General features: G+C 43.9%; 1 protein-coding gene across 2 annotated transcripts; it reads left to right on the forward strand.

Annotated features, from left to right (window-relative positions):
* Positions 1-51: 51 nt before the first annotated feature.
* CCAR2 (cell cycle and apoptosis regulator 2) lies at positions 52-17,479 on the forward strand. 2 transcript variants are annotated; one of them, XM_051975708.1, is made up of 21 exons: positions 52-1,209; positions 1,862-1,958; positions 2,452-2,543; positions 3,016-3,107; positions 3,395-3,509; positions 3,664-3,793; positions 3,960-4,056; positions 7,381-7,500; positions 7,611-7,833; positions 7,929-8,042; positions 10,010-10,173; positions 10,591-10,762; positions 10,841-11,074; positions 11,170-11,388; positions 14,460-14,616; positions 14,711-14,793; positions 15,283-15,429; positions 15,603-15,714; positions 15,802-15,993; positions 16,138-16,343; positions 16,615-17,479. In XM_051975708.1, exons 2-21 carry the CDS (start codon positions 1,901-1,903, stop codon positions 16,657-16,659), a joined length of 2,772 nt encoding a protein of 923 aa, XP_051831668.1. In that variant the 5' UTR covers positions 52-1,209; positions 1,862-1,900; the 3' UTR covers positions 16,660-17,479. The 2 variants fall into 2 exon arrangements, with proteins under 2 accessions (XP_051831668.1, XP_051831669.1); XM_051975709.1 differs by lacking the exon at positions 52-1,209 and adding an exon at positions 1,219-1,330.
* Positions 17,480-17,589: the final 110 nt, after the last annotated feature.

Below are 17,589 nucleotides of genomic sequence, written 5' to 3' on the forward strand. Positions count from 1 at the left end.
AGGGGTGGCTAGACTTAGTTTTGGAGCGGGGAGAAGAAAGGCAGCTGCTTGGAGAGACCAAAGCTCAATTCAATCCGACACACACTCATTAGGTCCTCCCTCTGTGAAACTTGGGGTCTTTGACCCGTGCTTCAGCCTGCAACCTCCAGGGCGGGGACTCCGAGTCGGTCCCTCACATCTGGCTTGGGACCCCGCGCCAGCTGCAAACGGGGAGGGAACAGGCTCAGGGCGAGGCAGCGGGGTGCGGTTGGAGATGGACGGGGAAGACCTGGATTCACTTGACTACCATGCGGATGGTAGCCGGACAAACCTCTTGGAGGAGCTCTCTCTGGGTCTCATTTTCTTTATGTTTAACAAGAGGGGGAGGGAGGCCCCTTCATCTCTAGATTTGTAATGGTAATAAAGGCAGAGGTGCGAGGGGAGGGGAAGGTGGGGACTCAGGAGGGCGGTGGGGTTGCCCGCGGTGGAAGTTGGAGAGTGAGGTTTCCCTGTGTTCTGAAGTGGGCCACGTTTGCTCGGCGAAGGCCGGACGGCTGTGTGTGCTGGGGAGGATGATGGTCGGGACCGTGGTTGAGGCGGGGCAGAGGCTCTGGCGGGAGGCAGCGCGTTGTAGGGGAAGGCCTTTGGTCTGGGGACTGGGAAGACCTAAGTCTGGGACACTTCCCAGCCATGTGCCGTTCCTCCCCTCCCCTCCGTCACGTTCGCGTCTGGGGGAGGGGCACCACAATGCTCCCTGCTCCGCGGGTGTGAGGGTGGTGTTTGTTAATTGTAAGGGACCTCGGGTAACAGGAGTTACAGTGGCTTTGGCTGGGAACACCCTGAAGTTGACTTTGGGAAGCTTTGGGGTGCCTAGCTCTTGAAAAGCGCGCAGGCGACAGTAAGGCTCTCTGAGGCGTCTTCTGGGATGTTAGGGGAAAATGGTGGACTTGGTTGGGGGAAGGATTCTTTAATATAGGAATTCGAGTAGTTGCCGGACACTTATACTGTGAGCACCGAGACTAGGCACCCGCGCCGATCCTAGTAGAAGGAGACGCACTTCCGTTTCTAGGCTGTGGAAGGCTAGGGGCGGGCTAAGAGGACGATATCCGGCTGGGAAGCGGCTTCGGAGCAGCGGTCGCGCTTCCGGCGAAGCGCTTCCGGCGGCGGTGGCGGCGGCGGCGGTGGTTCCGGGTGCCTTTGTCCCCCGGTGTCGCGACCCCGGGCCCACAGGTGGGTTCAGGGCCCTTCTCCTCCCCGCCGTCCGCCCGTGGCGAGGGGTCGCGGGCTACTGGACTGGGCTTCCTGGACCCGAGCCACGGCTCGTAAACTCCCCTCCTTCCCGGTTTCCGTGGTAACGGGCTCGGGCCCCGGGGAGGGGGAAGTGGAAGCCGCGCCCCTCCTTTCCTTTGCCCTCTGCCCCTCCCCCCAGCGGCCCCGGGCTACCTCGGCCGGGGCCAGCGGAGGCGGGAAAGCTAGAGTCCGGGGCTGCGGTCAGTCAGCGCGGGGAGAGAGCTTCCGGGAACGGGGCTGCCCAGCCGCACCGGCCTCCACCCCCGTCCCCAGACACCCCCTTCATCTCTCCCTTCCCTTCAACATCACCTCCCTTCCTCCCGTCGTCCTACCTCTATATTCCATCCCCCCTTCGGCTGCATTATCCCTCCCGCTCCCCACCTCTTCTCGAGCATTGTTCGTGTCCCCAGCCCCTCACCTTCGTCCCTCAGCATCCCCTCTCCATATCCTTCCCCACTGTTGCAGCCTTTCCCCTTCCCTCCCTGCCCCCTCCAGCCTTTCTCCCTCTCTGCCTTTCTTTCTCTTTTCCCTCTCAGGGAATTCGATCTCTTGCTTCCTTATGAAGTCGGTAATATTCACTTTTTCGTCAAAGGTTTTTTCCAAGACCCAGTAAAAGACACCAGCATTCTCAATGTCTCAGTTCAAGCGCCAGCGGGTCAACCCCCTACCAGGAGGACGAAACTTCTCAGGTTAGGCTCTCTGCCCACATCTGATTCTCTGTTGGGAACCGCCTGCATTGTCCTCCCGAGGTTACGCTCCCTCCACTTTTCCCTGGGGAGATGTCTCCAGCAGAAAGGGAATTCCGTTTTTCGTGCTGCATTATTAAAGCTATAGCTGTGGATGCAAGCCCTTGTACCCCTGCCCCACTGCCCCTGGGGGGGGGCTAATTTACGATGGGGACTGCCCACAAGGGTAAGAGCGATTCTGCCCTGAGAGAGAGAGCTGCAGGATCTACTAGCCTGGAAGCTGTAGCCTCTGTGGAGTTTCAATTCAGAACTAGAATGAGGAAATAGGATCTCAGAAATGGGACATATTCAAGGTTGCAGAGGATATGCACGCACATCCCCTGTCTCCATTGTGCTTTCACTTTACCAAGATGTCTTACACGACCTTTTCCTGATCCTGGGTTCTGGAGTGGACCAAGACGAGTTGCCAGCTCTGCTTTTGCTTTTATTCTCCTAGGCTCCACATCCACATCTCTCCTGGGTCCACCACCTGGTTTGCTCACCCCTCCTGTAGCCACAGAATTGTCTCAGAATGCCAGGCACCTTCAGGTAGGGCTTTATTCAGGTATATTTTGTCCATTGAAGTTTTTTTTAATGGATCATTCTCCTCTTCTACCTTTTTCCATTCTGGGGTAATGGGAGTGGCTAGCCAATTCTTTGACTAGGAATCCTATACTTTGGACCTGAGGATTATTTAGCTTTTCTCTATTCAAGAAGAAGCTAGAGTCCCTATAGGTTGGTGGCTCAGAAACCAATCTGATTTTCATCCGTGACTGGATTACTTCTATTTTTAATTGTTAGTCTCTTACAGATTGAGATTTTCTGGCAAAGGGAACGTTAGCTGTATTTTTTCATCTTTCCCTTTGACTGTGTATCTTGATGATTCAAATTGTTGAGGGTGTTGGGTAGAGATGAGAAGGTAGTTTGAAAGTAGATTTTTTTTGTGTGTGTGATGGTGGAATTATGAGAGATACTCATTTTTTTTTCTTCTTTTTTTGATCACTACCCTTTTACTCTACAGGGTGGAGAGAAACAACGTGTCTTTACTGGCATTGTGACCAGCTTGCATGACTACTTTGGGGTAGTTGATGAGGAAGTCTTCTTTCAATTGAGGTAGGCTGAAGACTCTGATGGTCTCCCCAAGAGTGAGGATGCTTTGGTTGAAAAAATTCAATGGGTTGTTAAGGTTCATCATCATCCTGGTGAAGAAGTCTCTGAGGTTGCTATTTACTTTGGGCCCCAGGGGATTTTATTGCTGACAGGCAGGAAATATATGGGGGAAAGACCTTCTTTACCAGAAGATCTTCTGGGGAAGGGGAGGGAATGGTCTTTTTGAGGTGACCAGGGGACCTGGTCAGGCCCCTCTCCTCAATGGGCACTCTTGGATTTTGTGCTGGCAGTGTGGTGAAGGGCAGGCTGCCCCAATTGGGTGAGAAGGTGCTGGTAAAGGCTGCATACAATCCTGGCCAGGCAGTGCCCTGGAATGCTGTCAAGGTTCAGACACTCTCCAATCAGGTACTCAGTCCTTGTCAGTATGTGCATTGGGGAAGGGAACCCATATGACCTGAAAGCCAAGAAGAACTCATCCTTCTTGGGAGGGGGATGTTTTGCCTTAAGGTGTGTGAGCTCAGCATTAGAGTTCCCTAAGTTCTTGATTTTCACTCCTCAGCCTCTGCTGAAGTCCCCAGCACCTCCCCTTCTACATGTGGCAGCACTGGGTCAGAAACAAGGCATTCTGGGGGCCCAGCCCCAGTTGATCTTTCAGCCACATCGGATTCCCCCACTCTTCCCTCAGAAGCGTGAGTACGGTTGATAAGGAGGGTGAGATATAATAGTTATGATTTGAACTAATAGGCTTCCTATTCTAATTATAATTGTGGATATAGGATCTGAGATATAAAGATGTGGAGATAGCCAGGAACGTTACTTGAGTCTTTTGAGTTATAACGTATTTTTTCTTCTTAGCGCTGAGTCTCTTCCAAACATCCCCAACCTTGCATCTGAGCCATCTGAGCAGGTTTCCTGCTCGGGGTCCTCATAGCCGACTGGATCAGGGTCGAAGGTAAGAAAATAGGATGAGGGAAATTGTTATTTGTGTACTGCTTCTTTATTGATATGCCATGGTCATTTTGCTTAGTTACATATTTTCACACTGATATATAAATGTAAATGACTATTTTAGCAGATAGATGTAAGATGTGAATTGGTCTTTCAAACTATTTCAGATAATAGATTTTTCCATATAACTAAAATTTCAATGTTCATTAAAATGACATTGCCATCTACATTTTTAAAAGTTTAAATTGTGCGTATTCATAAATGTATAACAACAATTCTTTAGATTTACGTAGTGCTTTGAAATCAAGGAAACAAAGGTCTTAGGTTGCTTAGTGTGTAGCAGGTGTGTTGAATTGGACCTTTGGGATATATTTCACATGTTTTGTATGATATATGAGTAATGTGCTCTGCCAAGAGTGTTATTAGTTCTTGCTCCCTCTGCTTATTTTTTCCACTTAAAGGTTTTTACTTTATTCCCTGAGACTAAACTTACTTTTATCTTAGAATCATAGTCTCAGAGCTGGAAGGGATCTTAGAAACCTTTTGATCCAACTTTTACCTGAGTAAGAGTATCTCTTTCATATCCCTGACAAGTAGACACCTAGTTGTTACTGGTTGTAATAGGATACTCATTACCTCTCAAGGCAATTCATTCTTTTGTTGGATAGCTCTAACTGAAAAAGGTTTTCCCTTTCATCTTGCCAAAATTTACCTCTCTAAAATTTAAAGTTTTTTTTTTTTTTTTTTTTTTTGCCTTTGAGGACCAAGTAAAGGAGTAATAATACCTGTTCCACATGATAACTTTTTTGAAAAATATCATCATGATCTCCCTAAATCTTTTTTGGCAGTTTCTTTTCCTGTTCCTTCAACTGATCCCTATTATGGCATAATTTTGAAGTCACTCACCATCTTGTTTTCAATCTCCTGGATATTCTCCATCCTGTGAATGTCCTTTTTAAAATATAGTGTCCCAAAGTGAACACAATACTCCAGATGTAGTCTGACTAGGGAAAAGAACAGTGGGACAAAAATCTCCTTTGTTTGGGATACCATGTTTCTCTGTTAATGCAGCCTCAGATCAAATTAGCTTTTGTGCCTTCCATATCACGACCAGACTAGGGTTTTGTGTGTGTGTGTGTGTGTGTGTGTGTGTGTGTGTGTGTGTGTGGTGAAGCTTTGGTCTCCTTTGAAATGAAAAACAAAAGAGGGATAAAAGTCTCATCCCAAATGTCAGCAGGATTATAAGTCATAAGAAAGCCATCCAAAATTCTGAAAAGAAGCCCTGCAAAACTTAGGGCAAAGTTTTACAATTATATGACCAGCAACTGGTCAGGCTGCAGAGTTCATATTTTTTTAGGATTAAACCTTTCTTGAATTCACAACTAAGAGATAAGTTTAGAACCTTGAAAGTTGCTTATCAAGAGACTTAAATTTATGCTGAGAATTGCTCTTCAAGAGGCTTTGAATTATACTTTTTTTGATTTTTCTTCATCTCATGGTGATAGAGTTCAAATCATATACAGATCTTTTACTCCTAAATCTATGGGCTTCAGTATACTTATTTATAAACTGAAGGATTAAACTAGGATGATTGCTACAGATGGCCTTCCTCTTTTCATATTCTATGCAGTGACTTTATTATTGTATCCTTTAAGTCATCATATAAGTCAGGTGAAAAATACATTTTTCTGTTTTTGTTTTTAGATTATAAAATGTAGATCAGTTATGGAATTACCAGTATCTCTTTTGCATGTCAGACATTGCATTTGGGATTCATTATGTGATGTTGGCCATGGCTTTATAGTGATCTAGTTTGGAGTGGAATGAAATAATTGAGGATGACCATTTTATTAGTTGAGAAATATGTGTGGGGTAAGAAAAGAGGTGTTGGAATTAACGCTTTTAGGGGATGTAACATTAACTACTTTGCTGGAAGGTATGTTTTTCTGATTCCACATTTAGAAAGGAGATTAAAAAATTGTAAAGTGCCCAAAGGAGACCATCTAGGATGGTGAAGTCTTAAATTTATATCAGGTTTCATTCATTTTTTTAGTCATATCTGACCCCATTTGGGATTTTTTTGGCAAAAATACTGAATGGTTTTTCTTCTCCAGCTCATTTTACAAATGACCTGAGGCAGACAGGATTAAGTGACTTGTCCACACAGCTACTAAGTGTCTGAGGCTGGATTTGAACTCAGGAATATGAGTCTTCTTGATTGAGACTTAGCATTCTGTCTACTCTGCCACTTAGCCTATGTTATGAATTCATGTTACATGGAGATAGTATCTATTAGTTGAAGGAGCTGGGGATATTTAGCCTGGAGAACAGAAGACTCAAGGAACATTATAGTAGGCTTCAACTATTTGAAAGGTTACCACATGGAAGATAATTAAACATTCTATTTGGCTCCAAATTTGTGGAAGTCACAAAAAGACTAACTTAAACTTGATGTTAAGAAATACTTATTGATATTTAGAGATATCCAAAAGTGAAATGAGTTGCATCACTAAGTAGTAGATTCCCCCTTCTTCATGCAAATGATGGATGGTCACTTTTTTTGGATATAGGTTAGGCTAGATTGTCATTTGACTCTTTGGCATCTCTGAAATTTTGTGATTCAATGATGACAGTTTCTTCTTTGGGGATCCAGAGCATGGTATCTCATTGGATACTAAATAATACTAAAAGTATTATTCCTCATGAGGCTTCAAAGCTGGTTTTATTTCTGCTGACAGTTTTCTGTCATTGAAATTTGTTTTTTTTTAACTGATAATGAATTATAACCAAGTCCTGATCAGAATAATAGGAGAAACCTGTTTTGAATTATTCTAAACCACAGCTATTTAGTAGACTTTACAATGTAATAGTATATATTGCACATAATATATACTAAAATAATATATAATATTTTTAAAAGTTATATATTAAAATGTATTTAAACTACTGGTCTAGCTGTATACATTGTCCAAATGATTTCAAGAGTGTATCTTAGAAACACTGAAATTCTTGTAGAGACAGAGCTGAAAGAAAGAATTCTTGTCTTAATAATTAAGTAACACCTAAAATGGTTGAAACTCTGATTTTGAAACTCAGTGAGAGCAGAAGAAAACAGGTCTGGGACAAAAAAATCTGGCTTTCAGTTATTCTGGAATGAGTAATTTACCCCTGAATAACTGAGAATTAGTTATGTTTGTACCGTTTTACTATCTGGGATTATCTGAAAATGTATGTTACTAGATGATAGAGATTGTCTTTAACTCATTTAATAACGTAACCTAATACATATGGGTATTTAATACTTTAATGATAATATTTCAATTTCCAGTGATGACTATGACTCCAAAAAACGCAAACAGAGGGCAGGTGGGGAGCCTTGGGGTGTTAAGAAGCCAAGACATGACTTACCCCCTTATCGGGTCCATCTTACTCCCTATACTGTGGACAGGTGAGCATATAGGCTATGAATTAGAAAGGAACTTTTTGAGAACTGAGTGGGAGAGTTTGATGTTATAAGGGGTAGGCTATGACTCCATTTTCTTTATTCCTGATCTGTAGCCCCTCCTGTGACTTCTTGGAACTCCAGCGCCGTTACCGTAGTCTCCTAGTACCCCCAGACTTCTTAGCTGTGCATCTGAGCTGGCTGTCTGCCTTCCCTCTGAGCCAGCCCTTTTCCCTACATCATCCAAGTCGAATTCAGGTATCATCAGAGAAGGAACAAGGGCCAAGTGCTAACTCTGAGTCCACTCCATCAGATTCTGACATGACTTATAGTGCTAAGGTGAGTTGGCAGCATCTTGTTGCTTTTCTCATGATTTAGGTGAATATCCACGGTATCTTTTTGATTGTTATTCTTTCTTTGCTGCCTCTGCTTAGGTACTTTTGCTGTCCTCTCCGGGACTAGAAGAATTATATCGTTGCTGCATGCTGTTTGTGGAAGATATGGCTGAGCCAAGGGAGAATCCAGAACATCCTTTGAAGCAAATTAAGGTGAGAGTTGGAATGTTTCTGGGATCTGTGAAGCAAAGTCTCAAAGTTTTATACTTTTCCTTCCCCTGAGACTTTCTTTGGTACTATTTCCCTCCTACCAAAGGGATTTGGTTGTATTTCCCCCTACTGCAAATTTACCCTATCTTCTCTTCTATGTCCTTGCCTACTTCCTATTACAAGAATCTTAGGTGAATTGTAATTCTTTTACTCATTAATTAAGCACTTCCTATTTTCCTGTGGTGCTGATAACTAGGGAGGACTGTAGGTTTCATGAGGGTGTAGCTTGTTTCAACTTATCACTTAGCAGTAAAGCATTTAATTGTGCTTGACTTGCACTGAAGAATGTTAGAGCTAAAAGAAACTTTGATATAAGATCACATAAGAGAGGATGAGATCAAAATGGGCACATGATTTAGACATAATAGACAATACCATAAGCAAATTAGTAGAGCAAAGAAAAGTTTGCTTTTTATATCTGTGGAGAATGAAAGAATTTATGATCAAACAGGAGATAGAGAACATTATGAAATGCAAAATGGATAATTTTGATTACATTAAATTAAAAAGGTTTTGTATAAACAAAGCCAGTGCAACCAAGATCAGAAGGGAAGTAAAAAGCTGGGAAATAAATTTTACAGTCATTGTTTCTGATAAAAGCTTCATTTCTAAAATATAAAGACAACTGAGTCAAATTTATAAGAATACACAACATTCTTTATTGAGAAATGGTCAAAGAGTATGAATACGTAGTTTTCAGATGAAGAAATTAAAGTTATCTGTATTCAAAAAAATGCCCTAAATCACTATTGATTAGAGAAATGCAAATTTAAAAATCCTGAGGTACCCCCTCATAACTATCAGGTTCTCTAATATGAAAGAAAAGAAAAATGGTAATTTTTATGTGGATGTGGGAATATTGAAACACTAATGCATTATTGATGGAGTTGTGAACTGATTTAGCCATTCTGGAGAACAAATTTGGAACTATGCTCAAAGGGCTATCAAATTGTGCATATCCTTTGATCCAGCAATACTATTACTAGGTCTGTATTTCAAAGAGATCATAAAAAAGAGAAAGGGATACACAAGTGCAAATATGTTTATAACAGTTCTCTTTGTGGTGGCAAATGATTAGAAATCAAGGAGATTCCTGTAGCTGAACAATTTATGGTAATTTGAATGTAATGGAATACTATTCTCTAAGAAATTATGAGCAGGCATATTTCATAAAAATCTGGAAAGACATAAATGAACTGCAGGTGAATGAAGTGAGCAGAACCAGGACAACATTGTATATAGTAATAGCAACATTGTATGATGATCAGCTTTGATAGACTTGGTTCTTCATAGCGATAAAGTGATCTAAGACATTTCTGAAATTGATGGAAAATGTTATCCACTTCCAGAGAAAGAACAATGGAGTTTGAATGCCAAAGAAGCGCATATATATATATATATATATATACATACACATATACATATATATAATTTTTTTGCTTTTTCTTTCCCTTTTGTGGTTCTTCCCTTTTGTTCTGATTCTTCTTTCACAACATGACTATGATTGTCATGTATGGAAATACGGTTGTACATGTATAACCTATAATAGATTGCTTGCTAGCTTGGAGAGGGGGAAAGAGAAGGAGGGAGAAAAATAGAAATCAAAATCCTATAAAAGTTAAGTGTTGAAAGGTATTCTTAAATGTAATTGAAAAAATAATACTATTAATAATACTATTAAGTTGGGAAAATGACTTTGAGATTATCTAGATGAGAAAGCTAAGGGGTGAAAAACCCACAGATTTGCCACATTATTCAGTTATGACTTCTGGCAGCTAGAACCCTTGTCTTTACCCACTCTTCATTCTGTATGGCTTTCTTGGCTAATACTTTATGTAGATTGGTTGAGGAGGCAAGTAAAATGGAGGAGGAATCATTTAATCAAGCTATAAAAACATTTTCTTTCACAGTTCTTGCTGAGGAGGAAGGAAGATGAGACTGTGATGGTTGGGGGTGAGTGGTCACCCTCTCTAGATGGTCCTGACCCAAAGGCTGATCCCCAGGTATTGGTCCGAACTGCTATCCGCTGTGCCCGAGCTCAGACAGGCATTGATTTGAGCAATTGCACAAAGTGGTAAGTGCCCTTTCTGCAGTTTTTATTTGAGGACGTTTAATGTAGTTTAGTGAAATTGTATTTTAACTAGGATAACAGATTGAGGTTCCGTATAGAGTTGTTAGCCCTTCACAGTTTTGTGACCACACAACACCTTACAGCCTTACAGATAGGTATTGACCATAAAGGGAGTGGGCTTGGTGACTGTGTTGTGTGTGATTTAGTGTCTGTCTGCTACCCCTCCTGATTCCACAGCAGTGGTCATTCATATGTTCTTTGTGTAGGAACTCTAGTGCATTTGGTGCAGGGAATGGTCACAGTTTGAACTCATGTATTCTGGCTTAAGGAGCTTTTGGTAGTTATAGCAGCTGCTTGGTCATTTGGGCTGTAGGGTTCATCAGAGGGCAGTGTCTCAGTGCCCCCTTCTGTTGGGAGCAGGTGGCGCATTGCTGAGTTCCAGTACGTACAGCTGGGACCTCCTCGGCGGCAGCGAACTGTAGTGGTGTATCTCCCAGACATCTGGACTCTCATGCCCTCCCTGGAGGAGTGGGAGACTCTGTGCCAGCAGAAAGCGACTGAGGCGGCTGCCCCGCCCCAGGAGGCTCCAATGGTACGTCTAATCCCTGGGAGGGAAAGGGTCCCAAACATTGGGACTAACAATTGATGACTTTTTTTGTTTGCTTCCTAGGAAGCTGAGGCTTCTGTAGAGGAAACAGATTCTTCTGAACTTGCAACGACAGAGGCTTCTGAGCAAGACACGGAGAACCCTGAACTCAGCCTGCAGCAGGAAATGGATCCTTCTCTCCCAGAGGCCCCTCCCCCTCCTCTGGAGCCTGTCATAGTAGCCCAGCCTGGCTGTACTAACCTTTCCCTCCACGCCATTGTGGAGGATCGTCGGCCAAGAGACAAGATTTCATTTGAGGTAGATGTGGATGGTCTGGGACCGATGTTGGTCTGATGGGATGTAGAGGAACCGTTTCTACTTGGTACTCATGTCCCCTTAACTCTTATTAACAGGTAATGGTGTTGGCAGCACTGTTTCAGGAGATGCTTCAGCGAGACTTTGGGTACAAAATCTATAAGATGTTGCTAAGCTTGCCTGAAAAAGAGGTGCCCCCCCCAGAGACAGAAAAGGAGGAAGCAGCCAAGGACGAGGCAGCCAAGGAGGAAGTGGCCAAAGAGGCCAAGGACGAAGCCCAGAACGAGGGAACTTCCACGGAGCCAGAGACCCTGTTGGTGAGTGCTGGGGCCAGAGAGCAAGGACTCGGGTGCTCCGAGGCCAGCAGTGGGTGAGGGCCTGTCTGGGCCTGGCGCTGGGCCCGGCCCTGCATCTCTGAGGACAGAAAATGTCCGAGAGTAGACCTTCCTGGTGAGAGTGCTGTGAGCTCTGTGAGGCAGAGGTAAAGAAGGAGCTCGGGTCAGGCATTGGGGCAACCAGGGAAGAGGCGCAGAGACTGGAGACAGCTGATTGTGAGGAACGGAGGGAGAAGAGCGCCATCTGGTGAGATTGGGCTTTCAGAGCTAAAGACAGGAGTTTTCTTTTGTGTCCTAGAGGCAACAGAAAGGCAGTGGAGAGAGCAATCATGTGGTCAAGCCTGTGCTTAAGGAGAGGCACTTAGGGAGCAGTGGATAGGGAGCGGAGGCGGGTTAGGTGGTTGCAGTAATCTTAAGCAAGAGGTGAAGCCCTGCACCTAGGTGGTAGCTGAGTGAAGGGAGTAAAGGGCCCCATATGAGAGAGACACTAGAGGTGAAAATGCCCCATTTCACAGTCAGTTGGGCCTGTGGAGTGAGAGTGAAGAGCCCAGGAGAATGCTGAGCTTGAGAGCCTATAAGGCTGGAAGGGGCTGGAGCCTGCCCCAGAAATAGGGAGTTAGGAGGAGGGGAGGCTTAGAGGAAAAGAGAAGGAATTCATCTTTAGACACATTGAGTTTAAGATGCTTCCAGGATATCCAGTTTGAACCATCCAATAGGCAGTTGGTAGGAGACTAAACCTTGGGGAGGAAATGGGGTGATTCTATAGATTAGGCCAAAATCTACAAAGAAAGTGATTAAACCTATAGGAGCTGAAGGGATTACTGAGAGGGAACAGAGAGGGAGAAGAGGGCCTCATGATATGGATGATGAGCTAATAAAGACTGAGAATGAAAGAGAAAAGGAAGCGAGCAAATCAGGAGCAAAGATTTTTCTGGACATAGAGGTAAAGGATGCATAGGTGATAAGTCAGAGAGCCCGAAAAAGTCAGCCAGAATGCTTAGGGAACAGGGGATGTAGATCATTGTTCTGGTTGCTGAAGGTTAGCCCAAAATCTTTTTGCTTTAATCTTTGTCAGAATACTTTTCTAAAATGAGTGAATGCATTTTTCTGCTGGATATGATTTAGTGAACATGATTTCACTTCTGGATCTTGGATTTGAGGATTTTATACTACTCAAATGAAACTTCTCATCAAGAGGCATCGATTAACTGTGGTGCAAGAGATAGAGTGCTGGCCCATGAATAAGATAGACACAAGTCAAATCTGCCTCAGATACTAGCTGTATGACCCTAGGCAAATCATTAACCATTATTTGCCTCAGTTTCCTCAGCTGTAAAATGGGGATAATAACACTGTCTCATAGAGGTGTTTAGACAGTCAATTGTAATAATTTGTAAAGTGCTTTTAGCAAAGTGCCTAGAGTAAAACAGGCACTTAATGAATCAATCTTTTTTTCTTCCTTCCTTCCCCCATCTAGTTTTTCTTCCCTTCCCCCCTCCATTTATTATCTAGCTCCCAGTAATTTAGGTGGACGAAAATTGCTTATTTTGTTGGAGCCGTAATTTCATCATTGCTGACACTTTCTCCATTGGCACAGATCTTAAGCCACCTAATTTTTAAAATATCTTCTCATTAATCCTTCAGAGGATCTACCCAGTTTTCTGAAGACCTTTCTTTAGGCCTATTCAGATATATGGATACTAGTACATTTCATCAAACCCTCCTTTTATGACAATATGTTGTAGTCCTACGTAGGTCCACCAAGTACCAGTTGGAGATCATGGTGTTATATGACTCAGTTATATATCGCATCGTTTTTTGAATGTTGGGGAGCAGTTTGAAAATGGTGCATTTCCCCAAATGCAATACAAATCATTTTCTTATTGATTCACTTTTGGGCCAAGTTTGTTGCCTATCTGAGGTGTATCCAAAACATACACTTGTGGATCAGCTTATTGGAGTACCCATCCATAGCATCTCATAAGTTTATCGGAGCAGTAGGTGTTTTTTATTCCAACTTGACAAATATTTTCTAAGTGCTTCGGTGTTTTAAATCATTGGTAGTTCTTAATGTCTTCAGGCAGCTGCCTTTTTTGGGGGGTAATATCTGATTTGGGGACTTCATTCTTTACTTTTGAGATTATCTTGAAAATTGGATCTTAGTAATTCAAGTCATGCTGCCTTTTGCACAGTATGTTTTATGTTTATACTTGATTTGATCTAGTCAACTTTGTGACTTCATCTTTTAATTTTCTAGTTTCTTTCAATAGCACATTTGGTTCTGAATCCTGATGTAATTCCACTAATCAACAGTTTTAAAGAGATACAAATACATGCACATGTGTATGTGTGTGCGAGAGTGCACGTGCACAGATGTCCTATTCTGCACCTGTTTGTTTTCCTTAAGTTTCATATAAATACTCTTAGCTTAAGTGGATCTTATATGTCAAGCTCTCTGCAAACTTGTTTGGTTTTGTATCAACTAATTACTTTCTGCTATGGTCTGCAAATGAGGGTAGTGAATACCTTTGAATGTGTGTTTCCCTGGGTGTGTACTCTAAATGACGTTGTTGCTTTTGGCTGTTCTGTTTCCCTTCCTTGAAAGAAGATAAAGTATTTGCTGGTTGAAGTAGTTTATGGGCCTTTGGGTTTTCCTTGTTGTGGTGGCTATCATCATGAGTTAAACTGCCCTAAGAATTGGTGTAATTTTAGGTAAAGAGGCAGAATAGGCACAAGGATCCGGAAATGAAGATGAATCTTCATATACATTCTAATCATTGTGGCCTACAGGGATGAAACTAGGTTTTAATTCCAGGTCTTAAAACAGGGCTGTGTTGAGAAAAGGGAGTTGTTGCAATGAGGGAAGGGAATGTTTTTTTGGGCCATGAGAATTCCTTACCTTCTGTGCATTCCTTGTGATTAACTAGCTAAATTTTATTACAGATATCTAGAATTTCCCAAGAGCACCTTGAACTTCAATTAATATATTTAAAATGTTTTGCGAGTAACATATAAATGTGGGCTAATTGTTATTACTCTTCTGTCCCTCTCAGAGTCCCTCTCAAAAGGAGGATGGGCTTCTGCCTAAGCCTCCAGCCTCTGCTGAGGAGGAGGAGGAGAAGGGCCGGGGTGAAGCATCTGAGGACCTTTGTGAGTTGAGCTTGGATGCAGAACTGTTGCTGCTGAGGGAAGATGTGGAAGAAGATTTTGGTATGGAGGAAGTCTGAGGGAGGAGGGAGGGAATTTTGATGTAGTTGGTTTGGATCTGATGGCCCCCTCACCTTGTTTTTCTGGGACTCTTCAGCAGGGGCAAAGCTAGAAGATGCTGAGGTACGGTCTGTTGCCTCAAACCAATCAGAGATGGAATTCTCCTCACTCCAAGACATGGTGAGGATCTCTCCTTTCCCACCTCTTCTTCCTCATTGAGTTGGGTTATCATAGTTTGGGGAAGCCTCTGATTTGCATAACACTTTTAGAACTTTATCAGTGTTGACGGACACCAAATGGCCCTTGCTTTTTCCATCTGATGAAGAATATGCACTTAAAGAGAAAATATGTGTACATATGAAGATAGGGCCAATAGAATTCACTATCTGAGAATATGATTAACCTCCACTTGATATTCATCAAATATCAAGGTCAAAACCCCTAGGGCTTGTTAGGATAATGTTCACACTTTGAATTTTATAGAGCTAGTTTCAGAACTAAAAAACCTAAAGCATAAAAACTTGGTAACTGGAATTCCTTTACTTGGCCTGACAGATTTATTAACTGTTCAGCTTACCAGCCTGTCTGTGAGCCAGCAATCCAGCAATATAATTGTAAACACTAAGCCAATAGGGACATTTCTCTTTACTTTCTCTGGGTCTCTCTTAGCCCAAGGAGCTAGATCCCTCAGCTGTGTTGTCCCTGGACTGTCTTCTTGCTTTTGTGTTCTTTGATGCCAACTGGTGTGGCTACCTTCACCGACGGGACCTGGAGAGGATCCTCCTCACTCTGGGACTTCGGCTCACTGCAGAGCAGGTACCTCCTCTCTCCTCTGTTGCCACCCTGCCCTGGGATGACTTGTTTTATCTCGATGTCCTCTCTCCCCAACATAGGACTCAAGCTAAGTATTCCTGTAGTCCTTGAATCTCGTATTGGGTACGATAGTTCTTTCTGATCCTGCTGCAGTAATGGTTGCGTGTTGTCTGTAGGCCAAAAAGCTGGTTAGCCGGGTGGTAAGCCAGAACATCTGTCAGTACCGGAGCCTCCAGTACAGTCGTCAAGAAGGCCTGGATGGAGGACTCCCTGAGGAGGCGCTGTTTGGTAAGCAGAACTTCATGTCACTTCACTTTGGAAGGAGAGGGCCTTGTCTGTCTTCCTCATATCTTCTAATGTCTTTGTCCTTTCAAGGAAATTTGGATCTGTTGCCACCTTCCTCTGGGGAAAGCACAAAGCCAAGCACCCCTCAGGTGGAACACAAGGGTCTCGTGTCTCATAATGGCAGCCTGATTCATGTGGGAAACCTACTGCAGCGGGCAGAGCAGCAGGACAGTGGGCGGCTTTACCTGGAGAACAAGATCCACACACTGGAACTGAAGCTGGGTGAGATGCCCCGTAGCCCGAATCCGTGTGTCTGAATGTCCCATAAGCCGGATGCATCTTGACGGGATGCTAGGGGTGACTTCTGTCCCTTATTTGTCTGAAGCTGCAGGCTGGGAGCAAGATTTCTGATGTTTTTCTCTTTAGAGGAGACCCATAGCCGCTTCTCCACCACGGAGGCCGCCAATAAGACATTGACAGCAGATATGCAGGAACTTCGGACACGGCTAGCAGAGGCTGAAGAAATGGCCCGCACTGCTGAGAGGCAGAAGAATCAGCTACAGCGTCTGCTTCAGGAATTTCGAAGACGTTTGACTCCCTTACAGCAAGAGATGCAGCGGATGGCAGAGAAGGTAGGGGGTAGGATTGGGCAGGCTCTGGTTACTATGGAAATGAGGAAGGCCACATAAGGTTGCTATTGGGAGAAGTCCGCTAGAGTGGCAGCTTCCTCCCTTCTCATCCACTAATTTCTTGGGCCCATTAGTAGAGAACTCTCAAAAGTAGTAGCTGGTGATTTTCCCAGTCCTCTTTTAGTACACAGACCTATTTTTTCCTCCCATCTCTTCCCTTGCCCAGCTCTCTCCAACCTCCAGTCTTCTAATCCTTGACACACCTGTGTTTCAGGCTGACAGCTGGGGAGAGAAGGAGGAACCAGCACCTAGCAACTGAGGCCGAAGGGCACTGCACAGCAACTGCCACCCTGTGAGCTCAGCGATGGAGTGACTGATGAAGTTAGATCCTCTCAGCACCAGAAAGCAGCTGGAGCAGGGCCTGGAAACACAGGCAGGGGAGGCTGACAGTGCTCAGCATCTCCAAGGCAAATGGAGGGGGAGGGGCCTGGGCCATGAGGAGAAGAACAGGGACTGGTTCTCGGCCTATCAGAGCAGGGAGGGACCCAATTTACACCCACCACTAATACAGTATCTTTCCTTCTCACTCCTGAAATATTGCTTCTCCCTCTATTGTGGTTCCTCCTGGAGCCCTTTTAAACTTGTGCTTCCTCATATCCTCCCAGTGTAGAATGAGACAAAGGAAGGGAGGGGAAGACATCTTGAGAACCTGTGACCAGGCCTAACACCAACAGACTTTCTGGAGAAAGAGTCAGGGAGTCCAGTTGTGGGCAATGGATCCTTGATCTGGTCAAGCTGTTGAGCTGTAGGGGGCAGATCCTCAGAAGAAAGGGGCTCATGGCTCCTGCAATAAGGAATAGAGCCAGCAGCAGGGGCCACTTTGTATCTAGGACTACTTGTCTGTAGTCCTGCACTCTGCCAACTCCAGATGAGATCTCTTGTGAGGTGAAAGCCGTTCCTTTCTCTTCTGCTCTTTGTTCAGAATGTGGTAATGGCTTGGGCCTGGTAGGTCAAGCCTTTCTCTGTTACCTTTGTAATTCTCACCTCTTTCCATAACCCACAGTTCCAGTTTGACTTTGTATATAAACAGTTGTCCTTTTTTGGCTTTTTGTTTTTTAAATAAACCAAAGTCAAAAACACAGTGTGTGCCTGCAGTGCTGTAGGGCCCTCTCCCCTGCTATTTCCCCGTGTCTGTCTTACTGGTTTTTAACCTATTCATGTCAGGCCCTGAGCTTCCTTGTCTCTTTTT

Source organism: Antechinus flavipes, chromosome 2 (genome assembly GCF_016432865.1).
Source record: "Antechinus flavipes isolate AdamAnt ecotype Samford, QLD, Australia chromosome 2, AdamAnt_v2, whole genome shotgun sequence".
Classification (NCBI taxonomy): Eukaryota; Metazoa; Chordata; class Mammalia; order Dasyuromorphia; family Dasyuridae; genus Antechinus; species Antechinus flavipes.